The sequence below is a fragment of the Dasypus novemcinctus genome, chromosome 7 (genome assembly GCF_030445035.2).
Source record: "Dasypus novemcinctus isolate mDasNov1 chromosome 7, mDasNov1.1.hap2, whole genome shotgun sequence".
In the NCBI taxonomy this organism is placed as follows: Eukaryota; Metazoa; Chordata; class Mammalia; order Cingulata; family Dasypodidae; genus Dasypus; species Dasypus novemcinctus.
Genome location: NC_080679.1, coordinates 44,199,641 through 44,227,273, shown reverse-complemented (window position 1 = coordinate 44,227,273; position 27,633 = coordinate 44,199,641). Strand labels below are relative to the sequence as shown.

At 40.9% G+C, this 27,633-nt stretch overlaps 1 protein-coding gene and 1 pseudogene across 8 annotated transcripts in view; both read left to right on the top strand.

Annotated features, from left to right (window-relative positions):
* Positions 1-7,121, top strand: part of CFLAR (CASP8 and FADD like apoptosis regulator) — a 51,220-nt gene extending 44,099 nt beyond the window's left edge. For all 8 annotated transcript variants that reach the window (XM_023588896.3, XM_058300383.1, XM_023588899.2 and 5 more), the window contains one exon: positions 233-7,121. In XM_023588896.3, coding sequence (XP_023444664.2) covers positions 233-371 — 139 coding nt within the window. In that variant the 3' untranslated portion in view covers positions 372-7,121. The remainder of the gene's footprint in view (positions 1-232) is intronic.
* Positions 7,122-15,466: 8,345 nt separating this feature from the next.
* LOC131279158 (cytokine-like nuclear factor N-PAC pseudogene) lies at positions 15,467-16,432 on the top strand (annotated as a pseudogene).
* The last annotated feature ends 11,201 nt before the right edge of the window (positions 16,433-27,633 follow it).

The following is a 27,633-nucleotide window of genomic DNA, read 5'->3' as shown; positions in this document are numbered from 1 at the left end:
TGAATTATCATCTGGCTGATGTGTTCCCAGAGTAAAACTCTGTTGCCTATTGCAGGAGGGGACTGGGGTCAATGCTGGAGAACTGTGGGCAGGTTCGGATTGCTCATTGGGCATTTAGAAAGGAACAATTTCAAAGCACTTCCCAGCTGTTGGCTCATTTCACCCTAATGGCCATCTGTCTTCTCTTTGATATTTGCACGGCATTAATTATTGCCCTTCTCATTTTCCCCAGGAAACGCCCACTCCTTGAGCTCCACGTTGAACTCAACAACAAAGTGTATGATTGGAACAGCACAGTTTCGATGAAGGAAAGGTACTTTGTCTTTCTACAGCACACTCTGAGAAAGAAACTCATCCTCTCTTATACATGAAGAACCAGAAGTCCTTCTTAGCAGAGTGCAGTTCCATCCCTCGAAGGAGCATTTTCAGAAAAGTCGCTGTGTTTATGTGATGTGGGTGAGGTAAGGCCCCAGTGGTGCTGAAGGGCCCTCTTTGAGACTGCGTGATTGGAAGGGGTGTTTGAACTGAAGATTCCTAGGTGAAGACTTTGGCTTGCCTTGCTGAAATAGTGGCCAGGTCAGCCTCGGGAAGAAACAGGCCTTGAAACTTTACAAGCTGAGTACCAGTTGAGTTGGGCATCTCAGGCCGTTCAGGGTTGTGTTGCCTTCCACTGTAAGAACTAACAATCAGGTAGACCAGAGTTGCACGCAGAGTATTTGCAATCACAAAAACTAAATTAGCCTGTGAGTATCCATAATCCTTATAGAAAAGTAAAATAAAAATACAGAACTAGGAAAAAAGCCGTTAAAAAATGCTTAACTCACCAAAATGCCACAGACTGTCAACAGAGAGTTATTAGAGTATTTATTTATATTTTTTGCCTTATGTATTCTTATTATTATATTTTGTCTATATTTATATATAAAAATAAAAACAACATAGAGGGAAGTGGATGTGGTTCAATTAATTGGGCACCTGTCTACCATGTAGGAGGTCCAGGGTTCGATGCCTAGGGCCTCCTGGTGAGGGCAAGCTGGCTCACATGGCAAGCTGACCCATGCAGAGTGCCGGCCCACACTGGAATGGCACCCCACACAGGAGTGCCCCCCTGAGTGGGACTGCCCCACACAGGAGTCCTGGCCAGTGCTGAGAACTGGCACAGCAAGATCACACAACAGAGACACAGAGCAGAGAAAATAAGAAGATGTAGCAGAACAGGGAGTTGAGGTGGTACAAGAAAGTAATCGCCTCTCTCCCACTCCAGAAGGTCCCAGGATCAGTTCCTGGAGCCACCTAATGAGAATACAAGCAGACACAGAAGAACACATAGCGAATGGACACAGAGCAGACCATGGGGGGGAGGGAGGGGGAGCAAGGAGGGGGAAATAAATAAATAAATCTTAGGGAAAAAACCCAACAGTATAGAATCTTGTATTTTGAGCCTTGAATTCTGAAGATCTTTCACCTCATTGTGTGCCTTTTTGTCCTATGTGTGTGTACGTATTTTATCAGCCAGATACTTTGGGAAGCAAATAACAGAAGGATTAACTCACAATAAAAATGTCTGTTTTAGCTGTTTGTTTAATCTTATTAAGCAGGAAGTCCAGAGGTGTGTGTGTGGGGGGGTTTGGGTTCTTGCTGGGTTCATTCTTTGGCTCTGTGATATTATCAAGGACTTGGTGATGTTTCCACCTTTCCTCTCTATAGCCTCAGCGTTTTGGATTTTACCCTCAGATTTGTCATCTCATGGTCACAGGAGAGCCACGGGTCCAAGTATCATACCCAGATGACAAAAGAGAAAACATCTCTTTCTTGCTTTCCTCTTAAAAGAGAAACTTCACAGAAGCCTTTCCTCCAAGCGTTGCCTCTTCTCACCACTACAGTTGTGTGGCTACAGTTGCATGACTTGTCTGTTCATAAACCAAACATTGGCAAAAGGAATGGAATCACCGTGCTTGGCTTAGACCCAGATGGATTCAATCCCCTGTGACTGGGGAGGGGTTTATCTCCTCTCAGGCACATGGTCTCCCAAACTGGGGGTTTTGTTAGCAAGGAAAAAGGGGGAAAGGGAGCTCCCCTTGGGGGTAGTCAACCACTGTGTGTGCCAAAAGAATGAGAACATCCCTGTTAGAGGTGAAGAAACTGAGGCATACAGCCATGAAGTGACTAGAATGTTCATAACAACCTTATGATGTGGTGTTCTTTACCAACTAGAACAACACTGGACATGTTTAGCATGCATTCTGGGGAGGCACCTCCATCTGCTGTTTTCTGAGAGTCCTTACCCTACCTTTCCAACCCTATCCCCTTCCCTCAGAGGCGGCAAGGCTATCTATCTTGCCTTATCCCTTCTGCTTGTTGTGGTGAAGATACAGAGCTTGGCAGCATCTTTCCTTTGCTATCCTTCCCTTCCCTCTTTAAAAACAGCTAATTCTTAATTATGATATTTTGTCTATTTGTTTCCTTTTGTCACTTTACTTTTTTGTCCCTGTGTTAAATTATCTTTATTAATTCCAAGCATCAGTGAATCCCGAGGGCCCAAAGGAAGAGTGCTAAGTGTTTTCTTCATGTGTTTTACTAATTAGCAAGGTGAATGGGGTGGAGCAAAGAGGGAGGGCCAGGTTTGTCTCTTCACCCCCCTTAGGACTCACAGCTGAGGGACCTGTGCCTTCCAAGCTGACCAATCGGGAGAAATAAGGCCTTGCCTTCCCTTGCCCACCTCACAGGATTGTTCCGAGGATGAAGTGGGAGTGTCTTTATGCCCGTGCTTTGACGGTGTCTTGCAAATGTGAGCTGCTCTTACTATACAGTACTATCGAGGGGGTATTTTGGAGAGGTTGGACCCATTGTGGAAGAGTTGTTGGGATTTTGGCAGGTTAAGATGGGAAAGAGAATATGTTGCAAGAGAGGAAAGAAAGCAAGTGAAAGAAAAGATAGAAGAAGTGCAGGGTATAAATTAGAACCTGTGAGCGTGACATTTAGCTAGAGTGGAGAGGAAGTGGTAATGGGGAGTTCCATTCCTGGAAATGACAGAGGTGAGGGTGTGGAGACCCCTGAAGGCCCCCGTCTTTATCTTTTAGTCTTCACGTAAGTTATTTCGTAGGTTATTTACTCACATTAGTAGAGGCTTTAACTCCTTTGACACTTTTGTGTACGCGCATTTGATCACTAAATTCTTATTCTTTTTCACCAAGTGTAGTTTTAAAATGAAATATTTTAGACTTACTAAAAAAGAACTATATTCAGATAACAATATAATGAATATCCATGTACCCACAATCCAGCTTAAATAAAATGTTCTAAAATATATATGAGGACTCCTAAGATATTACTATTAATATATGTAGGGCATATCTCTAAATATAAAATAAATGTGCTTAAAAGTTTCAAACTTTATGGGCAGCGGACTTGGCCCAGTGGTTAGGGCATCCACCTACCACATGGGAGGTCCACGGTTCAAACCCCGGGCCTCCTTGACCCGTGTGGAGCTGGCCCATGCACAGTGCTGATGCACACAAGGAGTGCCCTGCCATGCAGGGGTGTCCCCGCATAGGGGAGCCCCACGCGCAAGGAGTGCGCCCCGTAAGGAGAGCCGCCCAGTGCGAAAGTGCAGCCTGCCCAGGAATGGTGCCGCACACACGGAGAGCTGACACAACAAGATGACACAACAAAAAGAAACACAGATTCCCGTGCCACTGACAACAACAGAAGGGGACAAAGAAGATGCAGCAAATAGACACAGAGAACAGACAACGGGGGGAGGGGGGGGCCACATAAGTAAATAAATCAATCTTTAAAAAAAAACATGCCAGGATTATGATGCGATGTCTTCTGGTTGGAAATTTATGTGGCCTTTAAAATTATATTTACAAATAATAAGATCTTACACATGCTTGCCTAGTTCACTATGAGGCCTTTGCAAAGAGTGTCATATCATGAAACGTGCTCACGCATTAGTGTTACATGAAAAAGGCAGAGTACACAATGGTGCATCTAGTATTATTACAATAATTATGTTTAAAACAAACTAAGACAAAACATAGACAAAAGGCCAGAAGGAAACATTCCAAACTACCATATGGATGAAATTTTTTTTCTCCTTTTGTTTTCCAAATTCTCATCTATATCTCTGTGTATTTGGGAATATGGTTTTGACAGTAAAGTGTGCTCCTCCCAGATTCTAGGAGAAAGTTTTGGGGATTAAGTACGCTTCTTCTGCCACTAAAGGCAGAATTTGAGGTCAGCCTTGCCAAGTTGGCTGTGTGGTAGACGCTTCCGGCTGTCCTTAAATATCCATTCTCCTCCTTTTCCCTAATAAAAATCCAAATTTGAAACTGTGTACATAGCCTCACAGAATATAGACTATTTGTTTATGTGACTAAGTCCTGGCCTATGAGATGGAAGGAGAAGTATCATGTAGCAGCTGCTGGGAACGTTCCTTAAAAGACAGCTTGCATTTGCCTTTTCCCCTTTCTTTGTCCCTTCCTTCATCCTGCTGACAAGAATCTGGATGTGATGGCTGGAGCTCTAGTTGCCATCTTGAACTATGAGGATTAGGACCATACCACACTGATGGCTGAGTGGAAAGCAGGAAGGAACCTTGTTGGGTGACGACCCTAATAGGCAGAGAGACCATACCAGCCTTGGGCTACCTACCTCTGGATTTCTATGCGAGAGAAAAATAAGCCATTTTTATTTTGTGTTTAATTTCTCCCAAACTACCTTAGTCCAACTGATGCATTATTATTTGATTAAAATGTTTGTAATTTTTATGCATGTTATAATTTTAAAAGAAAGTTGGGTAAAATTTGTATTTTCTAATTATTTTTAAATTGGTGTGCATTTAAAATCTGAGCAAAGTGTTTAATATGTATGACCTCATTTATCTCATTTTCTCCTTTTGTGGTTTTGTTGGGGGAATGGAGATGCTTTATTAAAACATGTTCTCTTCCTAAGAGATACAGCTTGCATGGAGAAGTCATTCTAACTGATTCACTCAAATTATGGACCAACTTTTGGAGTACAGCCATTGATTCACAGTGAATAAGGATTTGAAATGAAAAAAAAGAACCATTTATGTATTTAACCATTTTGAGTAGGAAGAGGACACGTTGACTATGTACATGTGTTTAGGACAGTTACAGAAAGTGACTCAAAAGAATCTCCTGCTTTTAAAGTCACAACTCCTTGGTTCACACCCTGGACTCTCCCTTGCTTATAGCAAGAAACAGAAATGTAGGACTCAATCAAGACTGTTGAGTGAAATGATTGATTTTCTGGCCAGGGAGCTTCAAGAACCCCCCTTTACCCAGACACTTCCCCTCCTTGTGCCACCCCAAAGTTAGAGGACCCGCCTTTGGCTCTATTACACACTTAATGAACAAAGCTCACTATACTATGCTACATATATAAAGAAGGCAAAATTTGGACTTCAATTATAATAATATTCAAAGGCAATTTCCAACATACGAAGGCTTTTTATTAAAAGAAATCTTGGTGCTTTATAAGTAGATTCTATCTTCCAAGGTCTTCATACGTAATACTTCTGAAAATAGGCCCAACAAATGTTTCTCATGGCCTTTCACATTCACTCAGATTTTACTGATTTTCAGAGAAGAGGTAACACTTGAGATCTTAAATGCCAAACTTAGGACTCCACTCAGTAGGCCATAGAAAACCCTGGGAAGGTTTTGTTTGTTTTTTGTTTTTTTTATTGTGGCAAAATGTATATAACAAAATTTATCATTTTAACCATTTATAAGTGTACAATTCAGTAACATTAAATACATTCACTATATTGTGCTCCCATCATCCCTGTTTCCCAAAACTTCTTCATTCAAATTCTGTACCCATTAAGCAATACCTCCCCATTCCACCTTCCCTAGCTCCCCCCATACCTCTAACTAATTTCCCTTCTCTGAATTTGCTTGTTCTAGTTATTTCATATAAGTGGAATCATACAATATTTGTCTTTTTGTGTCTGGTTTATTTCACTGAGCATCCAAGTTGTAGCAATTGTATCAGAATGGCATTTCTTTTGATGAATTACATTCCATTGTTATGTATCTACCATATTTTATTTATCCATTCATTTATCAATGCACACTTGAGTTGTTTTCTCCCTTTGGCTGTTGTGAATAATGCTACAAATATTGGTGTGCTGGTATTTAAGTACCTGTTTTCAATTCTTTTGTGAGGGGGTGTGAATTGCTGGGTCATGTGGTAATTCTATGTTTAACTTTTTGGCGAACTGCCAAACCCTGTAAAGTTTTTAAGCATTGATTTAACTAATCATTCCCTTACTATTCAACAAAGGTTTATTTAGCCTTCTGTGTGCCAGTTTGTGAAACTAACCTAAGTGATAATTCCCTCTGTAAGCTTTTTCAGAATCATTGTTTGCCTCACTCTGATGAGACAGGAAAATGGGGACAAGAAATGGGAAAGAGTGAAAAACCCTGCAGAGTTCAGATGAGGAAGTTTAGCTTCTCACCAGTGAGCACAACACTACGTATTAAACAAGGGTAGTCATGGGAACAGTAAATGCTATGTAAGGCACATAAACCTCAGCTTCACGCAAACTAAGGGGGGGTTTAAAAACTTAGCCAGTTAGGTGAAAATTTGCATCATTATTATATTTTGAATTTTTTTGGTTGATAACAATAACTGACATGAGCAGAATATATAACCAGGCACTGTTCTAAGGGCTTTTCCTACTTTAACTCATCTAATCATCACAATTCTATGAAGTGCTGTCATTACTGCTTTTTATACATGAGGATTTGTACCTTTTTCTGGAAAAAGGGTTTGATTATTTTTAAAATACCTAGTTGTAATCATAATGTAATATATGTTTTACTTATAAATATTTTTCATAGGTTAGAGACTACTAACCTTGTTGATAAAATGTCCTTTTTAATTATCAAAGTTAAAAAACTTTTTTTTAAAAGGAATCATCAAAGTAAGATATTTGTATGTAGAAAATGGTGGTCTGGGAGGATGCTTACCATGTTGGGGGCATGCAGGGAATTTTGAATAAACACAACTGTATTTGTTTTATTTTACATAGAGCATGTATTTTTGTAACTTAATAAAGTGAAACTACTTATTGTTTTTAAAAAAAAGTCCAGTTTCTTTAATATAAACACATTGTTCTTGCTTAAGATGTGAATCCTCTTATTCATGTGGTCACAAGCATATCTATACACCTATATGTGATATTTAAGCCAGTCACAGTTTTTTACTGTGTTACACAAGACTGCAAGAAACATCTTTTCTTACTTGTTTGACTATTTCCTTAGGATGAAATGCCAGAAATGTAATTTCCTGGTCAAAGGTTTAAAGGTTTAAATATTGGCCCAATAGCCTAAATATCTATGTATGGTCAAACTGTCCTTGAGAAAGGTTCCACCAATTTATACCTCTGTCAACAGTGTAGGAAAGTGCCTGGTCCCACACCATTACTGGCTATCGTCTTTCTTTAAAATCTTCATCAGTGTGTTAGGTGAAAAAAAGATAACATTTTAATTAGCAATCACTTGATTATTGTAGTATTAGGCATCTCTTCCTGTTTATTGGTCATGTAAACTTCCATTTTGGTGGCTTTTTTCCTTAAGTCCCTTAAACATGAATTATAGAAGTTATTTTAAAATAAGGATCTGTACTAAAAATCATTGGGTTCTTTATGCAACTAGAAATGGCATTTAAATTAACTCCTAAAGTCAAGCCAGTAGAGAATCTCCTTACCTCTCTCCACTTCATCATATACTTACAAATTAATGGAGAGAGACAAACCAAGCTAAATACAATATCGCCTTCCTCCATTTGTCTCCATTATCCCAGAGAAAAGTTTCCTGTTCCAGAGAATGACTTATCCCTCCCTTCCAAGATTGCTCTTGATCCGCCTTTCCCTTCTGCAAGTTCCTATGCTTTAGTTCTACCCTGGCCCAGCCTTTCCTGTGGTTTTATATCCAACTAGTTTCCAAATTCTGTCAGTTCTACATCTACAATGTCTTTTCCATCTGTCTCTCATCATAATACTCCTTCGGCCTTTGAGCTATGGCAATGGCCTCCTCCCTGATCTGGCTCCTAGGACCATTTCATACACAGCAACCAGAAGCAGCTCATTAAATACAGCTTTGTCTTAGTAACCGTCAGGACTCTACAGTGCATACATAAATAAGATCGCAGCTCATCACACATTGAAAGCCTTTCTCGATACATCTAATTCATATCTTTATTTTCAGCTTCTTAGAGTCCTCCCTTCATATACAGTTGGCCCAGGCAAATTGAACAGCTCACTGCTCCTGACTCTGGTCTCTGGTCCAGGTCGTTGTGTATTCCTGAGCCCTCCTAAACCTCCATCCCACCATCTATGTCCAAATATAACCAAACTTCAAGGCCAGTTAAAATGCTCCTTCCATCCTCTGTGAAGCCAGTTCTCTTCTTACCTTAAACTACTGTCTCCTCTGAATGCAGTGACCATTTTATCGGAATCACCTCCAAGTCTTTCCACTTTGTCTCTTATTCCATAATTCTTGACAAGCATACTATGGTTTGAGTGCAGGATTCTTCTCGGTTTTATCTTTATATTTTACCAAGCAACCTGATGCAGAGCCTGGCACACAGTAAGTACTCCATAAATATGTATTGAGGGGAGTGGATGTGGCTCAAGAGATCGAGCAACTGCTTCCCAAATGGGAGGTCCCGGGTTTGATACTCTGTGCATCCTATAAACGAAAGCAAACAATAAGCTAATGAATAAAACAACCAACTCAGGAGAGCCAAAGTGGCTCAGTGGTTGAGTGCCAGCTTCATGCAAGTCCTGGGTTCAATCCCCAGCACTGGTACTTCAAAAAACAAAAACCAAGTTATTTAATGAATTGATTGAATGAAAGAAAAAATGATTGATCTAAATGTAAACTTTTATCAAACTTAAAAAAAAATTGTTTTATTAGAAAAATTAAAATTAGTTGGAGGTTTACAGAAAAATCATGTGGAAAATACAAAATTCCCTATACCTTTTTGATATATTCATGATCTTTCTTTAGCAAGCAGTGTATTGAACATAATTTACACTCTTATTGATGACTTAGGTCATGTGTTGATCAGGTTTTTTTATTTTTATTTTTTTTAAGATTTATTTTTATTTCTCTCCCCCTCACTGCTGTTGTCTGCTCTCTGTGTCCATTCACTGTGTGTTCTGTGTCTGCTTGCATTCTTGTCAGGCAGCACGGAAATCTGTGTCTCTTTTTGTTGCGTCATCTTGCTGCATCAGCTCTCCCTGTGTGCGGTGCCACTCCTGGGTGGGCTGTACTTTTCACCTGGGGCAGCTCTCCTTGTGGGGTGCACTCCTTGTGCCTGGGGCTCCTCTATGCGTGGGACACCCCTGCGTGGCATGGCACCCCTCGTGCACATCAGCACTGCATGTGGGCCAGCTCACCACACAGGTCAGGAGGCCCTGGGTTCGAACCCTGGACTTCCCATATGGTACGCGGACACTCTATCAGTTGAGCCACATCCGCTTCCCTTGATCAGTTTTTATATTGTAAGGTGTAAATGGTTTGTGACAGGATTGTGAGGTATCCTAGATCTCCTTTTCTTTTTTGTAAATCAAGATATAATTCACACACCATAAAATTTACCCTTTAAAAGTGTACAATTCCGTGTATATGCACTTTATTCACAGAGTTGTTTCATCAGCCCACATCCCTGTCACTTCCCATTCTCCCTCCCCCAAGCCTGCAGCAACCACTAATCTACTTTCTGTCTCTACGGATTTGCCTATTCTGGACATTTCATGCAAATGGAATCATATAATATGTTACCTTTTGTGTCTGCCTTCTTTCACTTAGTATCATTATTTCAAGGTTCATCAGTGTGGTAGCATATATCAGAACTTCATTCCTTTTTATGGTCAAATAGTGTTCTATTATGTAGATATACCACATTTTTGTTTTATCTGTTCATCAATTGATAGGCATTTGAGTTATTTCCACTTTTGGGCTATTATGAATAATGCTGCTGTGTACAAATTTTTCTGTAAACATACTTTTTCAGTTCTTGAGTATATATGTAGTAGAATTGCTGGTTCTTATGATAACTCTATGTTTAATATTTTGGGGAACTGCCAATCTGTTTTCTGCAGCAGCTGCACCATTTTACCTCCCCACCAGCAGTGTATAAGGGGTCCAATTTCTCCACATCCTCACCAACACTTGTTATTTTTTTGTCATTTTTATTATAACTGTCCTAGTGGTTGTAAAATGGTGTACTGTGGTTTGATCTGCATTTCTCTCATGACTCGTGATGTTGGGCATCCTTTCATGTTCTTTTCAATCATTTGTACATCTTTGGAGAAATGTCTATTCAAATCCTTTGCTCATTTTTGTATTGAGTAGTCTTTTTATTGTTGAGTTGTAAGAATTCTTTATGTATGCTGGATACTAGTCACTCACCAGATATATATGATTTGTAAAATTTTCTCCCATTTTCTGTTATCTTTTCACTTTCTTGATACTGTCCTTGTAACATAATAGTTTTTAATCTTGACGAAGTTCCATTTATCTTTTTCTTTTGTTGCTTGTGCTTTTGGTGCCATACCTAAAAACTAATGCCTAATCCAAGGTCATGAAGAGTTACATCTGAAAGCCCTGAGAAATCTACAACAAAGCTTCTAGAGCTTATAACTGAGTTCAGTAAAGTGGCAGGTTATAAGATCTATGTGCAAAAATCAGTAGCATTTCTGTACACCAATAATGAATAATCTGAGGAGGAAATAAAGAAAAAAAATCCCATCTACAATAGCAACTAAAAGAATCAAATACCTAGGAATAAATTTAATTAAAGATGTAAATTACTTCTATGCAGAAAACTACACAACACTGTTAAAGGAAATCAAAGAAGACCTAAATAAATTGAGGAATATTCCCTGTTCTTGGATAGGAAGACTAAGCATCATTAAGATGTCTATCCTACCCAAACTGATTTACAGATTTAACGCAATCCCAATAAAAATTACCACAGCATGTTTTACTGAATTGGAAAAGCTAACTATGAAATTTATTTGGAAGGATAAGGGGCCCCGAATAGCCAAAGACATATTGAAAAAGAAAAACGAAATTGGAGGAATCACACTACCTGACTTCAAATCATCCTTCAAAACTACAGTGGTCAAAACTGCATGGTATTGGCACAAGGATAGACATACTGACCAAAGCAACTGTATTGAGTTCTGCTATAATCCTTGCATATGTGGTCAGCTGATATTTGACAAGGCCACCAAGCCCACTCAACTGGGAAGGAATGGCCTCTTCAACAAATGGTGCTTAGAGAACTGGATATCTGTATCCAAAAGAATGAGAGAGGAACACCATCTTACACCTTAAACAAAAATCAACTCAAGATGGTTCAAAGATCTAAATATAAGAGCCAAGCCCATAATGATCTAGGGAAGCATCTACAAGATCTTGTATTAGAAAATGGTTTCATGAACTCTACATCTGAAGCACAAGCAATGAAAGAAAAAAATAGATAAATGGAACCTCAAAATAAAAAACTTTTGCATCTCAAAGGAGTTTGGCAAGAAAGTGAAATGGCAGTCTACTCAATGGGAGAAAATATTTGGCAACCAAATATTGGTAAGGGCCTAATATCCAATATATATAAAGAAATCTTACACCTCGAAAATAAAAAGACAACCCATTTTAAAAATGGGCAAGTGATTTGAATAGACACCTTTCCAAAGAAGAAATATAAATGGCTAAAAAGCACATGAAAGGATGCTCACCATCAGCTGGCTATTAGGGAAATGCAAATCAAAACTACAGTGAGATATCATCTTATACCCATTAGACTGGAGGCTACTAAAAAAACAGAGGATGTCAAGTGTTGGAGAGGATGTGGAGGAATGGGAATACTTATCCACTGCTGGTGGGAATGCAGAATAGTGCAACTATAGAACTGCCATATGATCCAGCAATCCCATTACTGGGTATATATTCAGAAGAATTGAAAGTAGGTTCACAAACAAATTTATGCACACCAGTGTTCATCATGGCATTATTCACTATTGCTAAAAGTTGGAAACAACCCAAATGTCCATCAACAGATGAATGGATAAGCAAACTCTGGTATATTCATGCAATGGAATATTACTCAGCTATAAGAGGGAATGCAGGGAAGCAGACTTGGCCCAGTGGTTAGGGTGTCCACCTACCACATGGGAGGTCTGCTGTTCAAACCCCAGGCCTCCTTGACTGTGTGGAGCAGGCCCATGCATGCAATGAGTGCCGTGCCATGCAGGGATGTCCCCCGCATAGGGGAACCCCACACGGAAGGAGTGCGCCCCGTAAGGAGAGCCGCCCAGCACGAAAGAAAGTGCAGCTTGCCCAAGAATGGCGCTGCACACACAGAGAGCTGACACAACAAGATGACGCAACAAAAAGAAACACAGATTCCTGGTGCCGCTGATAAGGATAGACCCTGTCACAGAAGAACACTCAGTGAATGGACACAGAGAGCAGACAACTGGGGTGGGGGTGGGGGGAAAGGGGAGAGAAATTAAAAAATAAAGAACAGAAGGAATGCAATATTAACACATGGGATAACATGGGTGAACCTTGAAGACCTTACGTTGAGTGAAGCAAGCCAGGCACTGGAGGACAAACATTGCATGAACTCACTGATATGAATTAAACAAATCGAGCAGACTTACAGAGCTAGAGTCTGGAAGACAGGTTTACAGGAAACAGAAAGGAAGTAGAGGTTGTGAGCCAATGCCCATATGGGCAAAATCTGTGATAAGGTGGAAGGGTGTAGTTGTGCAGTGGATGGGCATGACAGTGGTGCAGTGATGCTATTGGGTTGGGCAATGCTGGCCTGTGGGGGGGTAAGGTAGGGGGTGTTGCACTGTCCATGGAACTGGGGGGAGGATCAGGGGAGGGAGCAGATGAACTCTGGAGTTTCAGGTATGTGGTTGAAACTATAACGTTGGGAATTTTTTTTTGGCAAATATGGCAGGGGAGGATTACTGGTTTAGGGTGTTGGATGTGGGGCATGTGGGACAGGTTGCACCTGGGGCAGGCTTCTAGGGAGTGTGTGAGTGCTCATCCTGTCTTAGTGCATTGTATGAGTGGGTGGAGACCACGGCAATGAACACTGAGCAGGGAAGGGGTTGGACTCCCATCACAGAGAGTCCTGCTATGTTCTCAAACGGCTGGGCAGGAGTCTCTTGAAAGCATAGGCATTACGTAATGGGAGAGGACAGGCCAGTATGTCAAACTCTCAACGTTGTTGCAAATAACCACGAATCTTGTTCTTCAAGGAGTGAAGCTTGGTGGTTGCCACAGGTCCTGAGGGGAGGGAGGGAGAAATAAAATTGGGACATTTTTGCAGCGTTTAGAATTGTTCTGCATGATCTGGCAATGATGGATACAGATCATGTTAAATTTCATCAGAATTTATAAAAGTGTATGGTCCAAAATGTAAACCATAATGTAAATCATTGATCATGGTTAGTAGCAATGCTTCAATATTTGTACATCAATTGTAACAAATGTACCATCCACATGTAAAATGTTATTAATAGGGGAAAGGGGAAAAGGGAGAAGATGCTGGGGGTATGGGAATTCCCTATATTCTGTATGTGACTTTTCTGTAACCTAAAACTTCTTTGAAGATAAAATGAGAAAAATAAGACATTGGGGGAATAAATGGAAGAAAATATCACTGTACATACAAGTCAACAGATCTTAGTGATGAAAGACATAATGCCAAACTTTTAAAAAATTTTATTTCAAAAATTAAAATTTTTTTTGTATTTTATTTGTTATTTTTAAAACTATCATATTTCATTTTCTTATAATTTCATTTGGTTATTTTGTTGGCTTCATTTTTGAAGAAGTTTTGGATCACAGAAGAATTACAACTGTGACAGAAGAGGATCATTGGTGCAGAGTATAAGAGATGGGGGATGCATGGGAGGAGGTTCACCTGGGGCATACCTGTAAGGCATATGAATGTTCACATGTTCATGGGGCATTGTCACATGGGGGTAGAGCCATACAATAACCAAGAATATCCAATTCCTGACACAGAGAGTTCAGCCACATTCTCTAATGGGGCAGCAAGAATCCCCCGAGTACAGGAGCAGTAACTAATGAAGGAGGATGCACCATTGATGGGCCCTTGATCTTGATGACTGTACTTATGAACCTTTTTTTTTGAAATTGAATCTTAGCCTAGTATTATATATTGCTTGAGAATTACCTCCTGAGTGCCTCCTTGTTGCTCAAATGTGGCCTCTCTCTAAGCCAAACGCAGCATATAAATGCATGGCCACCAAGGGATGACTACCAAGCACCAACTAGCAATGCACCTGGAAAAAGACCTTGACCAATGGAGGGAAAGGTATGGACAAATGTGTTTATAGGGTTAAGAGACTTCAAAGTGAGTCGTGAGGTGGTTCCAGAAGTTACGCTTATGCATGTCTCAGCAGGATCTCATTGACTGCCACAGCAAATATTGCTTCAAATGGCAGGGCTCCTGAGGGCTCTGGAGACACCCAGACACTATAGGCAGGGCTGACGGCTCAGGAATTTGGCACTCTGCCAGCAGACCCTACTTTAGAATTTATGCTCTCCAGTGTGATGGAGGTGGACCCAGTTTTGGTTTCCCTACACATGCCTCTTCTGCCCCTTCTATCTGAACCTGTAGTTAGTACTGGAGTTGATAGATACATGTCCAAAAGACTTAAATCTTTGGGCTGTCCATGTGCTAGTCAGGGCCTGAATCTCAAAACAGTTGCAACACCTGCTCTCCAGTTCATTGGACTCACCCTGGACAACTAACAAGGAAAAGATGATGGACAACGACCATCCCAAGGAACAGAGAGTCTACATCGGCAAACAAGATTGTCCCACCCATCTGCCCCCTGGAATCTAAGCCCCCTCTCAGTTAGAGGGAGAGAAGGCATCACCATCCCAGAGTCCTCAGGATTGGGTCTAAATGAATGATGGACTAGAGCAGACTTACTGTTTTTCTACTATGGACTTGTTATTCTAGTAATGGAAGAACTTTTATCATTGATGTGGAGGCCATGGTCACCAGAGGTTTTAAGAGGAGGAAGAGGGGAAAAATAGGTATAATATGGGGGCATTTTCGGGATGTTGGAATTGTCCTGAATAACATTGCAATGACAGATACAGGCCATTAGATATCTTGTTATAACTTACAAATTGTGTGGGAGAGAGTTTAAACTATAATGTAAACTATAATCCACATTTAGCGGCAATGCTCCAATACGTGTTCATCAATTGTAACAAATGCACCACACTAATGATGGATGTTGTTAATGTGGAAAAGTGTGGGAGGGGGAGGGAGTGGGGCACATGGGAATCCCCTACGTTTTTTATGTAACTCTTCTATAATCTAAGTATCTTTAAATAAATAATTTTAATAAAAAAAAAAAAAGAAAGGCTGTGACGAGGAGACTGGCTCCCCCTCCCTCCTGGCGGGGGCAGCACAGCAGGCGATGCCAGCATCACACCCACAGACAGAAAGGATTTGGGGGCCTTGGCCTCATGGGAAGTGGCATTGTTTCCAATTTGCTAAAAATGAGCCGCACAATGACTGTCTGGAACCAGACAGCAGAGAAATGTGATTTGTTCATCCAGGTGGGGTTCCGCCTGGGAAGAACCCCCGCTGAGGACATTTCAACTTGTGACGTCACTTTCACCGGCGTGTCGGATCCAACGGCAGTCAAGGACCTGGAGCTCGGGCAGTGGTGTGCTGCAAGGGACCCACCCCGGAAATGCTACGTGGACATGTCAGTGGTGGACACCGACACAGTCACCAAGCTGGCCCAGGTGACTTGTCCAGGGGGCTGCTTTCTGCAAGCCCCAGGAAATCAGCAGCTGTTCAATGATGGGATGTTGGTGATCTTAGCAGCCGAGACAGAGACAGGATTGTACGAGGACTGCAGCGGCTGCTTCCAGGCAGTGGGCATGACCTCCTTTCAGGTGAGGTTGGCAACATGGCCAAGATGACGCCGATTGTGAACATGGTCCAGGGGAGCTTCATGGCCACCATCCCTGAGAGGCTGACCCTGGCCCAAGTGACAGGCCAGTCCCAGCAGACACTCTTGAACATCCTCGGTCAGGGACAGTTGGCCAGCATCTTCCTGGACCAGAAGTGCCAAATACCCTGCAAGGAAACTTTAAGCCTGACTTCTACCTGAAATACATCCAGAAGGATCTCTGATTAGCCATTTTGCTGGGCAATGCTGTCAACCACCCCACTCCCATGGCAGCTGCAGCCAATGAGGTGTACAAAAGAACCAAGGCTCTGGACCAGCCTGACAATGACAGGCCTGCCATGCACCGAGCCTACGTACACTAAGATGTCAGCACCCCCGCCCCGCCAATAGTCCCTCTGACCCCCTGTTCCTCACCTTACATGGGGTCAGGGTACTGGGACTGAACTCTGGACCAGGTCACCTGTCTCCATTTCCTTTTTTTTTTTTTCATCCCCCTCCCCTCCCCTTGCAGCTTGCTTGCTGTCTGCTCTCTGTGTCTATTCGCTGTGCGTTCTTCTGTGTTTTTACTTGTCTCCTTTTTTTGTTGCTTCCCCTTGCTGAGTCGGCTCTCCGGGCACTTGCGGGTCATCGGCTCTCTGCGGCGTGGGGGCGAGCCTGGCTTTACAACGAGGCCCCAGGTCGTGAACCCAGGGCCTCCCATATGGTAGACGGGAGCCCAACTGATTGAGCCACAGCTGCTTCCCTCCATTTCCTTTTATACAGACTTTGAGACTTGCCAACAGCCCAACACAAGACACTGCCCCTCCCCAGAGGTCCAGCGTAGGGTTGGGTGGCTGTGGGAATGCTCTCGAGGGGGGCATTGGCTCCTGGACTAAGTGATTGTGTAATCTCTCTCTCTTTCTCCATGCTCCCCCCTCCCCCACAGGCTCTCTCTTACCCCAAGATAGAAACTGCCCAGAAACTGCTGCCTGGCTTTTTACTCCTTCCAAACTTGTCTTATTTCAACCTCCCCTTCCAGCCAAGGAACTAGAATCAGCAGTGAGAGCTGAAAATCTTTCCCCAGCATCCCCCAGCACGAAGAGGCTTTAGTCATGTCCACGTCCCCTACTGGATCCCTTGCAGGGAGAGGCCCTGGGCCCACAGGAGCAGCAGCCTCCAGAGGGAGGGGCCTGCAGACCGCCCACCTCCGGTGACCAGTGATAAGGAACTCCTTGCCTGGCTCTTAGGAGCCGCTCTGACCTGGACCCCCCATGGTGGCGCCACCTTCTCCAGCTGTCCCTGCACAGGTCCATGTGCCCCTTTCCTCCTCTCATCCCATTTCTCCCCAGAGACAGCTTTCTGTCTTCCTGTCCCGTGTTTGGCCCAGATGCGGCCTGGCCAACAATGACCAACCACTTCTTAGGCTTAGCTCTTACCAGAAGGAGTCTTCACTTCAGCCAGCATCCTGATCTTCTGTGTTTCCACGGCCCCAGAGTTCTGTTGGTTAGGGAAGAGGTGAACTGGGCAGGGGGTGGAACCGAGACATCCTGGAGGCCTGGCATTTCTCCTTGGACAGGGTCCAGAAGGGACAAGGAGAAGTCACCTAAGGATGTCTGTCCACTTTCTCTCCGTTGGTGTGGGTTGGTTTTTCCATAGTTAAAGTTTGCAGAAAGTCAGCGTTCGTAGTGAAATTTATGATGATATATATGAATGTGGCCACATGGGTGTGGCCTCCCTCATGACCCTGGCCCTTTTTCACTGGTTAGAACCTAGCTTACAGGGTCTCAGGACACGGGGGGAGGGCAGAAGACATGCCTGTGCGGTTTGGGGCACACTTGGTTTCACTGGGGTTTTGAACTCATTTCTGTCTGAACACAAAGCCTGTTTTAGTCCTGGTCAGACTCCTTTTGATGAATATTTCTATTTAAGCTATTTCACCTTTACTTTGAAATCCTTCCCTTTTAAGGAGAAAATGTGACACTTGTGAAAAAGCTTATAAGAAAAACCCCTCCTTCCCTAAATCCCACTTTTTTCCTTTAAACCTTCTTTAAAAGACAAGTCTAGGTAAATAAGGTTGTGAATTTTTATTTTTGCTTTATATTTTGTTTTGTTTTTAATGAATATTTGTCTTTCAGAATAGGATTGTGTGCTAATGTTTAAATGACAAAGACAAAAGTTGATTTTGTGCAATTAACAAAGTAAGAGAAACAAAATATTCTTCATTTCCAAACATTTCCAATTCTGTACAGATTAAATCTCAGCTTTCCATTCTTTAACCACATTCTATTTTCTGGTGACTTATATTCTAGCTATTAACTCCATGAGTTTGCTGATTATATTTAGTTCATCATAGTAAAAACATACAGTATTTGTCCTTTTGTGTCTGGCTTGCTTCACTCAACATAATGTCCTCCAGGTTCATTCATGTCATATGCTTCACGACTTCTTACAGCTAAATAATATTCCGCTGGTTTGTTTCCATCTTTTGGCAGTTATGAATAATAATGTTATGAACATCAGTGTGCAGATGTCTGTTCAAAACACTGCTCTCAGTTCTTCTGGGTTTATACCTAGCAGTGGTATTGCCAGGTCACAGGATAGATCTGTATCTAACTTCCTTAAGAACCACCGAATAGACTTCCACAGTGGCTATACCATTCCACATTCCCACCAACAGTGAATAAGCGTTCCTGTCTTTCCACATCCTCCCAGCACTTGTAGTTTTCAGTTTTCTTAGTTGTGGCCATTCTAGTAGGTGTGAAATGATATCTCATTGCAACTTTGTGTTTCCCTAATAGCCAGTGATTTGATCTTTTTTTTTTCATGTGGTTTTTCACCATTTGTATCTTTTCTTTAGGAAAATGTCTATTCAGGTCTTTTTTTTTTTTTTTTTGAGGAGGTCCAGGTATTGAACTCCCAACTGTGTGTATGGGAAGCAGGTGCTCAACCACTGAGCTACAACCACTTTACTTGCCTACTTTTTTTTTTTAAGATTTATTTTTTATTTATTTCTCTCCCCTCCCCTGCCCCATTTGTCTGCTCTCTGTGTCCATTCGCTGTGTGTTTTTCTGTGACCGCTTCTATCCTTATCAGCGGTACTGGGAATCTGTGTTTCTTTTTGTTGCATCATCTTTGTTTTTATTTTAATTTTAGTTTTTAAAAAAGATTTATTTATTTATTTCTCTCCCCTTCCCCCCTGCCCCAGTTGTCTGTTCTCTATGTCTATTTGCTGCGTGTTCCTCTTTGTCTGCTTCTGTTGTTGTCAGCGGCACGTAAATCTGTGTTTCTTTTTGTTGTGTCATCTTGTTGTGTCAGCTCTCTATGTGTGCAGTGCCATTCCTGGGCAGGCTGCACTTTCTTTGCGGCTGGGTGGCTCTCCTTACAGGGCACACTCCTTGCGCGTGGGGCACCCCTACGCGGGGGACACCCCTACATAGCAGAGCACTCCCTGAGCGCATCAGCACTGCGCATGGGTCAGCTCCACATGGGTCAAGGAGGCCTGGGGTTTGAACCGTGGACCTCTCATGTGGTAGACGAATGCCCTAACCACTGGGCCAAGTCTGCTTCCCATGTTGCATCATCTTGTTGTGTCAGCTCTCTGTGTGTGCAGTGCCATTCTTGGGTAGGCTGCAATTTCTTTTGCGCTGGGTAGCTCTCCTTATGGGATGCACTCCTTGCGCATGGCGCTCCCCTATGCGGGGGACACCCCTGCATGGCACGGCACTCATTACGCACATCAGCACTGCGCATGGGCCAGCTCCACACGGGTGAAGGAGACCCAGGGTTCGAACCATGGGCCTTCCATGTGGTAGGCGGACACCCTATCCATTGGGCCAAGTCCGCTTCCTTGCCCACTTTTTAATTGGGTCATTTGTCTTCTTATTCTTTCCTGCCCACTTTTTAATTGGGTCATTTGTCTTCTTATTGTTGAGTTGTAGAATCTCTTTATATATCATGGATATTAGACCCTTTTCACATGTGTGATTTACAAATATTTTCTCCCATTGGGTGGGCTTTCTTTTTACTCTCTTCAAAAAGTGTTTTATTTTGAGGGTATCCCATTTATCTATTTTTTGTTTTTGTTGCTTGTGCTTTGAGTATAAGGTTTAAGAGACCCCTGCCTATGACAAGGTCTTGTATATGTTTCCCTACATTATCTTCTAGGAATTTTATGATCCTGGTTTTTGTGTTTAGGTCTTTGATCCATTTTGAGTTGATTCTTGTAATGGTGTGAGATAAAGGTTCTCTTCATTCTTTTAGTTATGGATATTCAGTTCTCCCAGCACCATTGGTTGAAGAGTCTGTTCTGTCCCAGAAAAGTGGACTTGGTAGTTTTATAAGAAATCAGTTGACCATAGAGGTGAGGGTCTATTTCAATTTGATTCCATTGTTCAATGTGCCTATTTTTATGCCAGTACCATGCCATTTTGACCATTGTAGCTTTATAATACAATTCAAGGTAAGGAAGTGTGAGTCCTTTGACTTTGCTCTTCTTTTTTAAGATGTTTTTGGCTATTCAGGACCATTTTACCTTCCGAATAAAATTGATAATTACATTTTCTATTTCTATAAAGTAGGCTGTCAGAATTTTGATTGATATTGCACTGAATCTATAAATCAATTTTGGTAGAATTGATATCTTCACAATGTTTGGTCTGTACAATCCATGAACACAGAATGTCTTTCCATTTGTTTGGGACTTCTTTGATTTCTTTTAGCAGTGTTTTGTTTTGTTTTTTTCTAAATACAGATCCTTTACATTTCTGGTTAAATTGTTCCTAGACAGTTGAGTCTTTTTATTGCTATTGCAAATGGATTTTTTCCCCCTGATTTCCTCCTCAGCTTGCTCATTACTAGTGTATAGAAAAACTACTGAATTTCGCATGTTGATCTTGTATCCTGGTACTTTGGTGAACTCATTTATTAGCTTTAATAGCTTTCTTGTAGATATTTTGGGATTTTCTAAATACAGGATCACGTCATCTGTGAATAGTGAGTGTTTTACTTTCTCTTTTCCAATTTGGGTGCTTTTTATTTCTTTTTCTTGCCTAATTGCTGTAGTTTGTACTTCTAGCACAATTTTTTAAAAAAAGATTTATTTATTTATTTATTTATTTATCTCTCCTTCCCCCCCAGCCCCGGTTGTATGTTCTGTGTCTATTTGCTGCGTCTTCTTTGTCCGCTTCGGGTGTTGTCAGTGGCACGGGAATCTGTGTTTCTTTTGGTTGCGTCATCTTGTTGTGTCAACTCTCCGTGTGGGTGGCGCCATTTTGAGGCAGGCTGCACTTTCTTTCGCGCTGGGCGGCTCTCCTTATGGGGCGCAATCCTTGCACGTGGGGCTCCCCTACACAGGGAACACTCCTGAGTGAGGCTGCACTCCTCGCGCGCATCAGCACTGTGCATGGTCGAGCTCCACACGGGTCAAGGAGGCCCAGGGTTTGAACTGCAGACCTCCCATGTGGTAGACGGATGCCCTAACCACTGGGCCAAGTCCACCGCCTAGCACAATGTTGAATAACAGTGGTGACAGCAGGTATCCATGTCTTGTTCCTGATCTTAGAGGGAAATCTTTCAACTTCTTTGATTGAGTACAGTGGTGGCTGTGGGATTTTCATATATGCCCTCTATTATGTTGAGGAACTTTCTTCCTATATGTATCTTTTGAAGTGTTTTTATCAAGAAAGGATGCTGGATTTTGCCAAATGCCTTTTCTGCATCAATCGAGATGATTATGTATTTTTTTCCTTCTATTCGTTATTGTGGTATATTGTTAATTGATTTTCTTATGTTGAATCACCCTTGCATATCAGGAATAAAACCCACTTGATCATAGTGTATACTTCTTTTATTATGCTGTTGGATTTGATTTACAAGTATTTTGTTGAGAAATTTTGCATCTATATTCATTAGAGAGATTGTTCTGTAATTTTCTTTTCTTGTAGTATCTTTGCTTGGCTTTGGTATTTGAGTGATGTTGCCTTCATAAAATGGGCCCTCCTTTTCAATTTTTTGGAAGAGTTTAAACAGGATTGGTATCAATTCTTTTTTATGAATTTTTTTTTAATCTATTTTTTTAAAAGCTACATAGATCACACAAAATCAGTTCTTAAAGTGTTTGGTAGAATTCACCTGTGAAGCTATCTAGTCCTGGACTTTTCTTTGTTGGGAGATGTTTGATGACTGGTTCAATCTCTTTACTTGTGATTGGTTTGTTGAGTTCTTGTATTTGTTGTAGAGTCAATATAGGTTGTTTGTGCATTTCTAGGAATTTGTCCATTTCGCCTAGGTTGTCTAATTTGTTGGTATACAATTTCTCATAATATTCTCTTAGGATTCTTTTTATTTCTGTGGGGTCAGTCAAAATGTTTACCCTCTCATTCCTAATTTTATTTATTTGCATTTTCTCTCTTTGTTTCTTTGTTAGTCTAGTCAAGGGTTTGTCAGTTTTATTGATCTCAAAGAACCAGCTTTTGGTTTGGTTGATTTTCTCAAAAAAATTTTGTTGTTGTTCTCAATTTCATTTATTTCTGCTTTAATATTTTTTACTTCTTTCTGCTTGCTATGAGATTAGTTTGGTTTTCTTTTTCTAGTTTCTCCAGATGTTCAGTTAGGTCTTTGAGTTTAACTCATTCTTCTGTTTTAATACACACTTTTTAGGGCTATAAATTTCCCTCTCAGCACCCCCTTTGTTGAATCCCATGAGTTTTGATAAGCTGTGTTCTCATTTTTGTTTGTCTCAAGATATTTACTAGTTTCTTTTGCTATTTTTTCTTTGACCTGTTGATTGTTTAGGAGTGTGTTGTTTAGCCTCCATGTATTTGCAAAATCTTCCCTTTCCCACCTATTACTGATTTCCACCTTCATTCCATCATGATCAGAGAAAGTGCTTTGTATAATGTTAATCTTCTTAAATTTCTTAAGAGCTGTTTATGGCACAACATGTGATCTACTCTGGTGACAGATCCATGAGCACTTGAGAAGAATATATAACTTGCTGATTTGGGGTGCAATGTTCTGGATATGTCTATCAGGTCCAGCTTGTTTATCATATTGGTTCAAGTTCTCTGTTTCCTTGTTGATTGTCTGTTGAGTTGTTCTATCCAATGATGTGAGTGGTGTGTTGAAATCTCCAATTTTTATTGTAGCGATGTCTATTTCTTCTTTCAGTTTTTCCAGAGTGTGTGTCATATATTTTGGGGCACCCTAGTTAGATGCATAGATATTTACTCCTTCCTGGTGGATTGTCTCTTTTATTAATACGTAATGGCCTTCTACATCTCTTATCACTTTTTCTGACATTTAAAGTCTGTTTTGTCTGACACCAGTTTAGCTATCTTTGCTCTCTTTTGATTACTATTTGTGTAAAATATCTTTTTCCAACTTTTCACTTTCAGTCTCTTTACATCCTTGGGCCTAAGGTGAGTCTTCTGCAGAGAGCTCATGTTTTTTTTACCCATTCTATCAGCCTAAGTCTATTGATTGGGGAGTTTAATCCATTAACATTCAATATTATTACTGTAAAGGCATTACTTACATCAACCATTTTATCCTTTGGCTTTCATATATCATCTTATTTTTGTCTGTTTTTTTTTACCCTTTTGGTTACCCTTTCTGATAGTCTTCACTTCTACACTCTCCCCCAAGCCTTTCTCTCTTGTCTTTTCTTTTCTGGCTGCAGAACTCCATTTAGTGTTTCCTGCAGACTTGGATTCCTGTTTACAAACTCTCTTAGTTTCTATTTATTTGTGAATATTTAAAACTCACTGCCATATATGAAGGACAGTTTTGTCAGATAAAGATTCTTGGCTGGCAGTTTTTCTCTTTGAGTACTTATATCACACCACTGCTTTCTTGCATCCATGGTTTCTGAAGGGAAATCTGTACTAATTCTTATTGGACAGCCCTTGTATATGATTTTTTGCTTCTTCCTTGTTGCTTTCAGAATTTTCTCTTAATCTTTAGCAGTTGGCCTCCTGAATATTATGTGTCTTGGGGTAGATCTATTTGGATTTATTCTAACTGAAGTATACTATGCTTCCTGGACATGTATATTCATGTCTTTCATGAGAGTTGAGAAATTTTCAGCCATTATGTCCTCAAATACTCTTTCTGACCCTTTTCCCTTCTCTTCTCAATCTGAAACTCCCATAACATATATGTTGGTGTGCTTTGTGCTATCATTCAACTTCCCGAGCGTCTGTTCAATATTTTTTCCATTTATCTCTCTCTCTTCTCTTCTCTCTTTTCAGTTTCAGCTATTCTGTCCTCTATGTCACTGCTTCTTTCTCCCATGCTTTCAAATCTGTTGTATGCCTCTATTGTATTTTTTTAAATTTATTGAAGTATATCATTCATACACAAACATAAATAATGTGTATAATAATAGTTGTGAACCTACAAAACAAACATATATAACATCACACAAGACTCATAACTCACCCTACCACCAATAACTTGTATTGTTGTTAAACCTTTTTAACTAATGATTAAAGAGGATTATCAAAATATTACTACTACACAAAGTATTTTCCCCCAAACAATCCTATTATTATTATCTTTATATCATTTATAATGAACATACATAAACAATTAAGTTTATAGTAAAAGTTGTGAACTTACAAAGCAAACATGCATAACATCATACAAGGATCCCATACGTCAATCCTCCCCCAACACCTTGCATTGTCATGAGATGTCTGTTACAAATTATGAAAGAATATTGTCAAAATCCTACTACTAATCATAGTCCTTATCTCACACTTGGTGTTTTCCCCCCAACCTATCCTATTATTATTTTTTAAATGTATTTTTTATGACAGAAGTTGTAAACTTATAAAACAACCATACACATGTGCAGAATTCCCAGACAACACCCCTCCATCAACACACCATGATGTGGTGTGTCATTTGCTACAGATAAAATAATATCATCTTATTGTTGCCATGTCCACAGTGTACATTTGGCTCACATTTTCCATACTGCCTTAGTATCAACACAGTACATCTTTTGCATAGATGCAAGAATATTATATTATTACTACCAACCACAGTCTCTCCAGCTGTATTTTTCCCATGCTTCTCCACATTCCCAACACCCTGCAAGAGTGATACACATTTGCTCTAGCTCACAAAGAACACTTGCATCTGTACCATTAACCACAATTCTCATCCACTGCTTGGTTTACTGTGCTATCCAGTTCCTAGATTATTCTCTAACATTCTGTCAATTGGCATTTACACAACTAGACTACCATTTTCAGTCACATTCCCATTTATAAACTAGCTGTTACTCACTGTCTGTTACCATCCACTCTATACATTTCCACACTTTTACAGTAAAGCTAATTAAAACTTCTACATGCATTAAACATCAGTAGTCCACTCAGTCCTTCTCTTATCTCCTTTAAGATTCCACCAGGATAGCAGACTTGGCTCAACAGATAGAGTGTCTGCCTACCACATAGGAGGTCCAGTGTTCAAATCCAGGGCCTCCTGACCTGTGTGATGAGCTGGCTCACATGCAGTGCTGATGCTCACAAGGAGTGCCATGCCACGCAGGGGTGTCCCCTGCATAGGAGAGTTCCACATGCAAGGAGTGCACCATGCCAAACACAAAAAAAGTGCAGCCTGCCCAGGAGTGATGCTGCACACATGGAGAGCTGATGCAGCAAGATGATGCAACAAAAAGACACAGATTCCTGTTGCTGCTGACAAGAATAAAAGTGGACACAGAAGAAGACACAGCAAACAGACATAGAAAGCAGACAACTTGGGGGGGGGGCAGGGAAGGGGAGAGAAATTTTTTTTAAATCTTAAAAAAAAAAAAAGAATCTACCACCTACCACCAGGTCTTGGAGACATTTTCCAATAATTTCTTCTAGAAGTTTTATGCTTCTTGCTTTTATTTTTTTTTTTTTTTTTATTTTATTTTTTAATTTTTTTATTTTTTATTGACTTTGTAATAATATTACATTAAAAATATATATGTGAGGTCCCATTCAACCCCACCCCCCCACCCCCCCTCTCCCCCCCCCCAACAACACTCGTTCCCATCATCATGACACATCCATTGGATTTGGCAAGTACATCTTTGGGCACCTCTGCACCTCATATACATTGGTTCACATCATGGCCCATACTCTCCTCTATTCCATCATGTAGGCCCTGTGAGGATTTACAATGTCCGGTGATTACCTCTGAAGCACCATCCAGGGCAGCTCCATGTCCCGAAGACGCCTCCACCTCTCATCTCTTCCTGCCTTTCCCCATACCCTTTGTCCATTATGTCCACTTTTCCCAATCCAATGCCACCTCTTCTATGTGGACACTGGATTGGTTGTGTCCATTGCACCTTTATGTCAAGAGGAGGCTCAGATTCCACCTGGATGCTGGATGCAATCCTCCCATTTTCAGTTGTAATCACTCTAGGCTCCATGGTGTGGTGGTTGTCCTTCTTCACCTCCATCTTAGCTGAGTGTGGTAAGTCCAATAAATCAGATTGTAGGTGCTGGAGTCTGTTGAGGCTCAGGATCTGGCTATCACATTGTCAGTCCAGAGATTCAAATCCCCTAAATATATCTTAAACCCCAACATTAACTGCACCTCCAGCACATTAGCATGAAAGTCTTATGAAGGGAGATCCCATCTGAGTCCAGATTCATCACACATAAACACCATTTCCAAAGAGGGGCCATCTGCCCTGGTAGTTAACCCCATCGGCCATGACCATAACTCCCATGGGTCTCTTTAGCCCTCAAAGGAACCAATATCTGGGGGTTGTATCTGCTTTATCTGTCTCTCTGACTCTGCTCAGTTGTGCATGAGGGCAAACCTTCTGCCAGCCTCCAGACTCTTTTTTAGAAACTCGTAGCCATATAAACTCATTTCTCCTTTCCATTTCCCCCTTACTTTAGGTCAAACAGCATTTTAAAGTCATGGTATTTTATGTAGACATGGATATTCTGCTGATCCGCATTGAACCTTCCGTATAAGGTCATTTTCCAGTTGCATCATCAGTTGGTAGTTGATAGTGGTCCCTCGTTGCCAGGGAGGCTATTTTTATTTTTTTGACCCATTTTGAGTTAATTTTTGGATAAGGTGTGAGATAGGAGATAGGGGTCCTCTTTCCTTCTTTTCAACTTTGGATATCCAATTCTTTCAGCACCATTTGTTGAATGGATTGCGCTGCTCGAGCTGTGTGAGTTTGACAGGCTAGTCAAAAGTCACTTGACCATACCTGTAAGGGTCTGTTTCTGAACCATAAATTTGGTTCCATTGGTCTATTGTGTCTGTCTTTAGGCCTGTACCATGCTGTTTTTACCACTATAGGTAGATACTATGATTTAAAGTCTGGAGATGAGGGTTCACTTTTCCTTTTTATGATGTTTTTGCTATTCAGGACTCCTTACCCTTCCAAATAAACTTAATGATCATGTTTTCAATTCTTTCTTTAATGCTGGTGGAATTTTTATCAGGATTACATTAAATCTGTTAATCAAAATTTGAGTAGAATTGACATCTTAATGATATTTAATCTTCCAATCCATGAGCATGGAATGTTCTTCCAGTTATTTAGGCCTTTTTAAATTTGTTTTAACATTGAATTGCAGTTTTCTGAATAC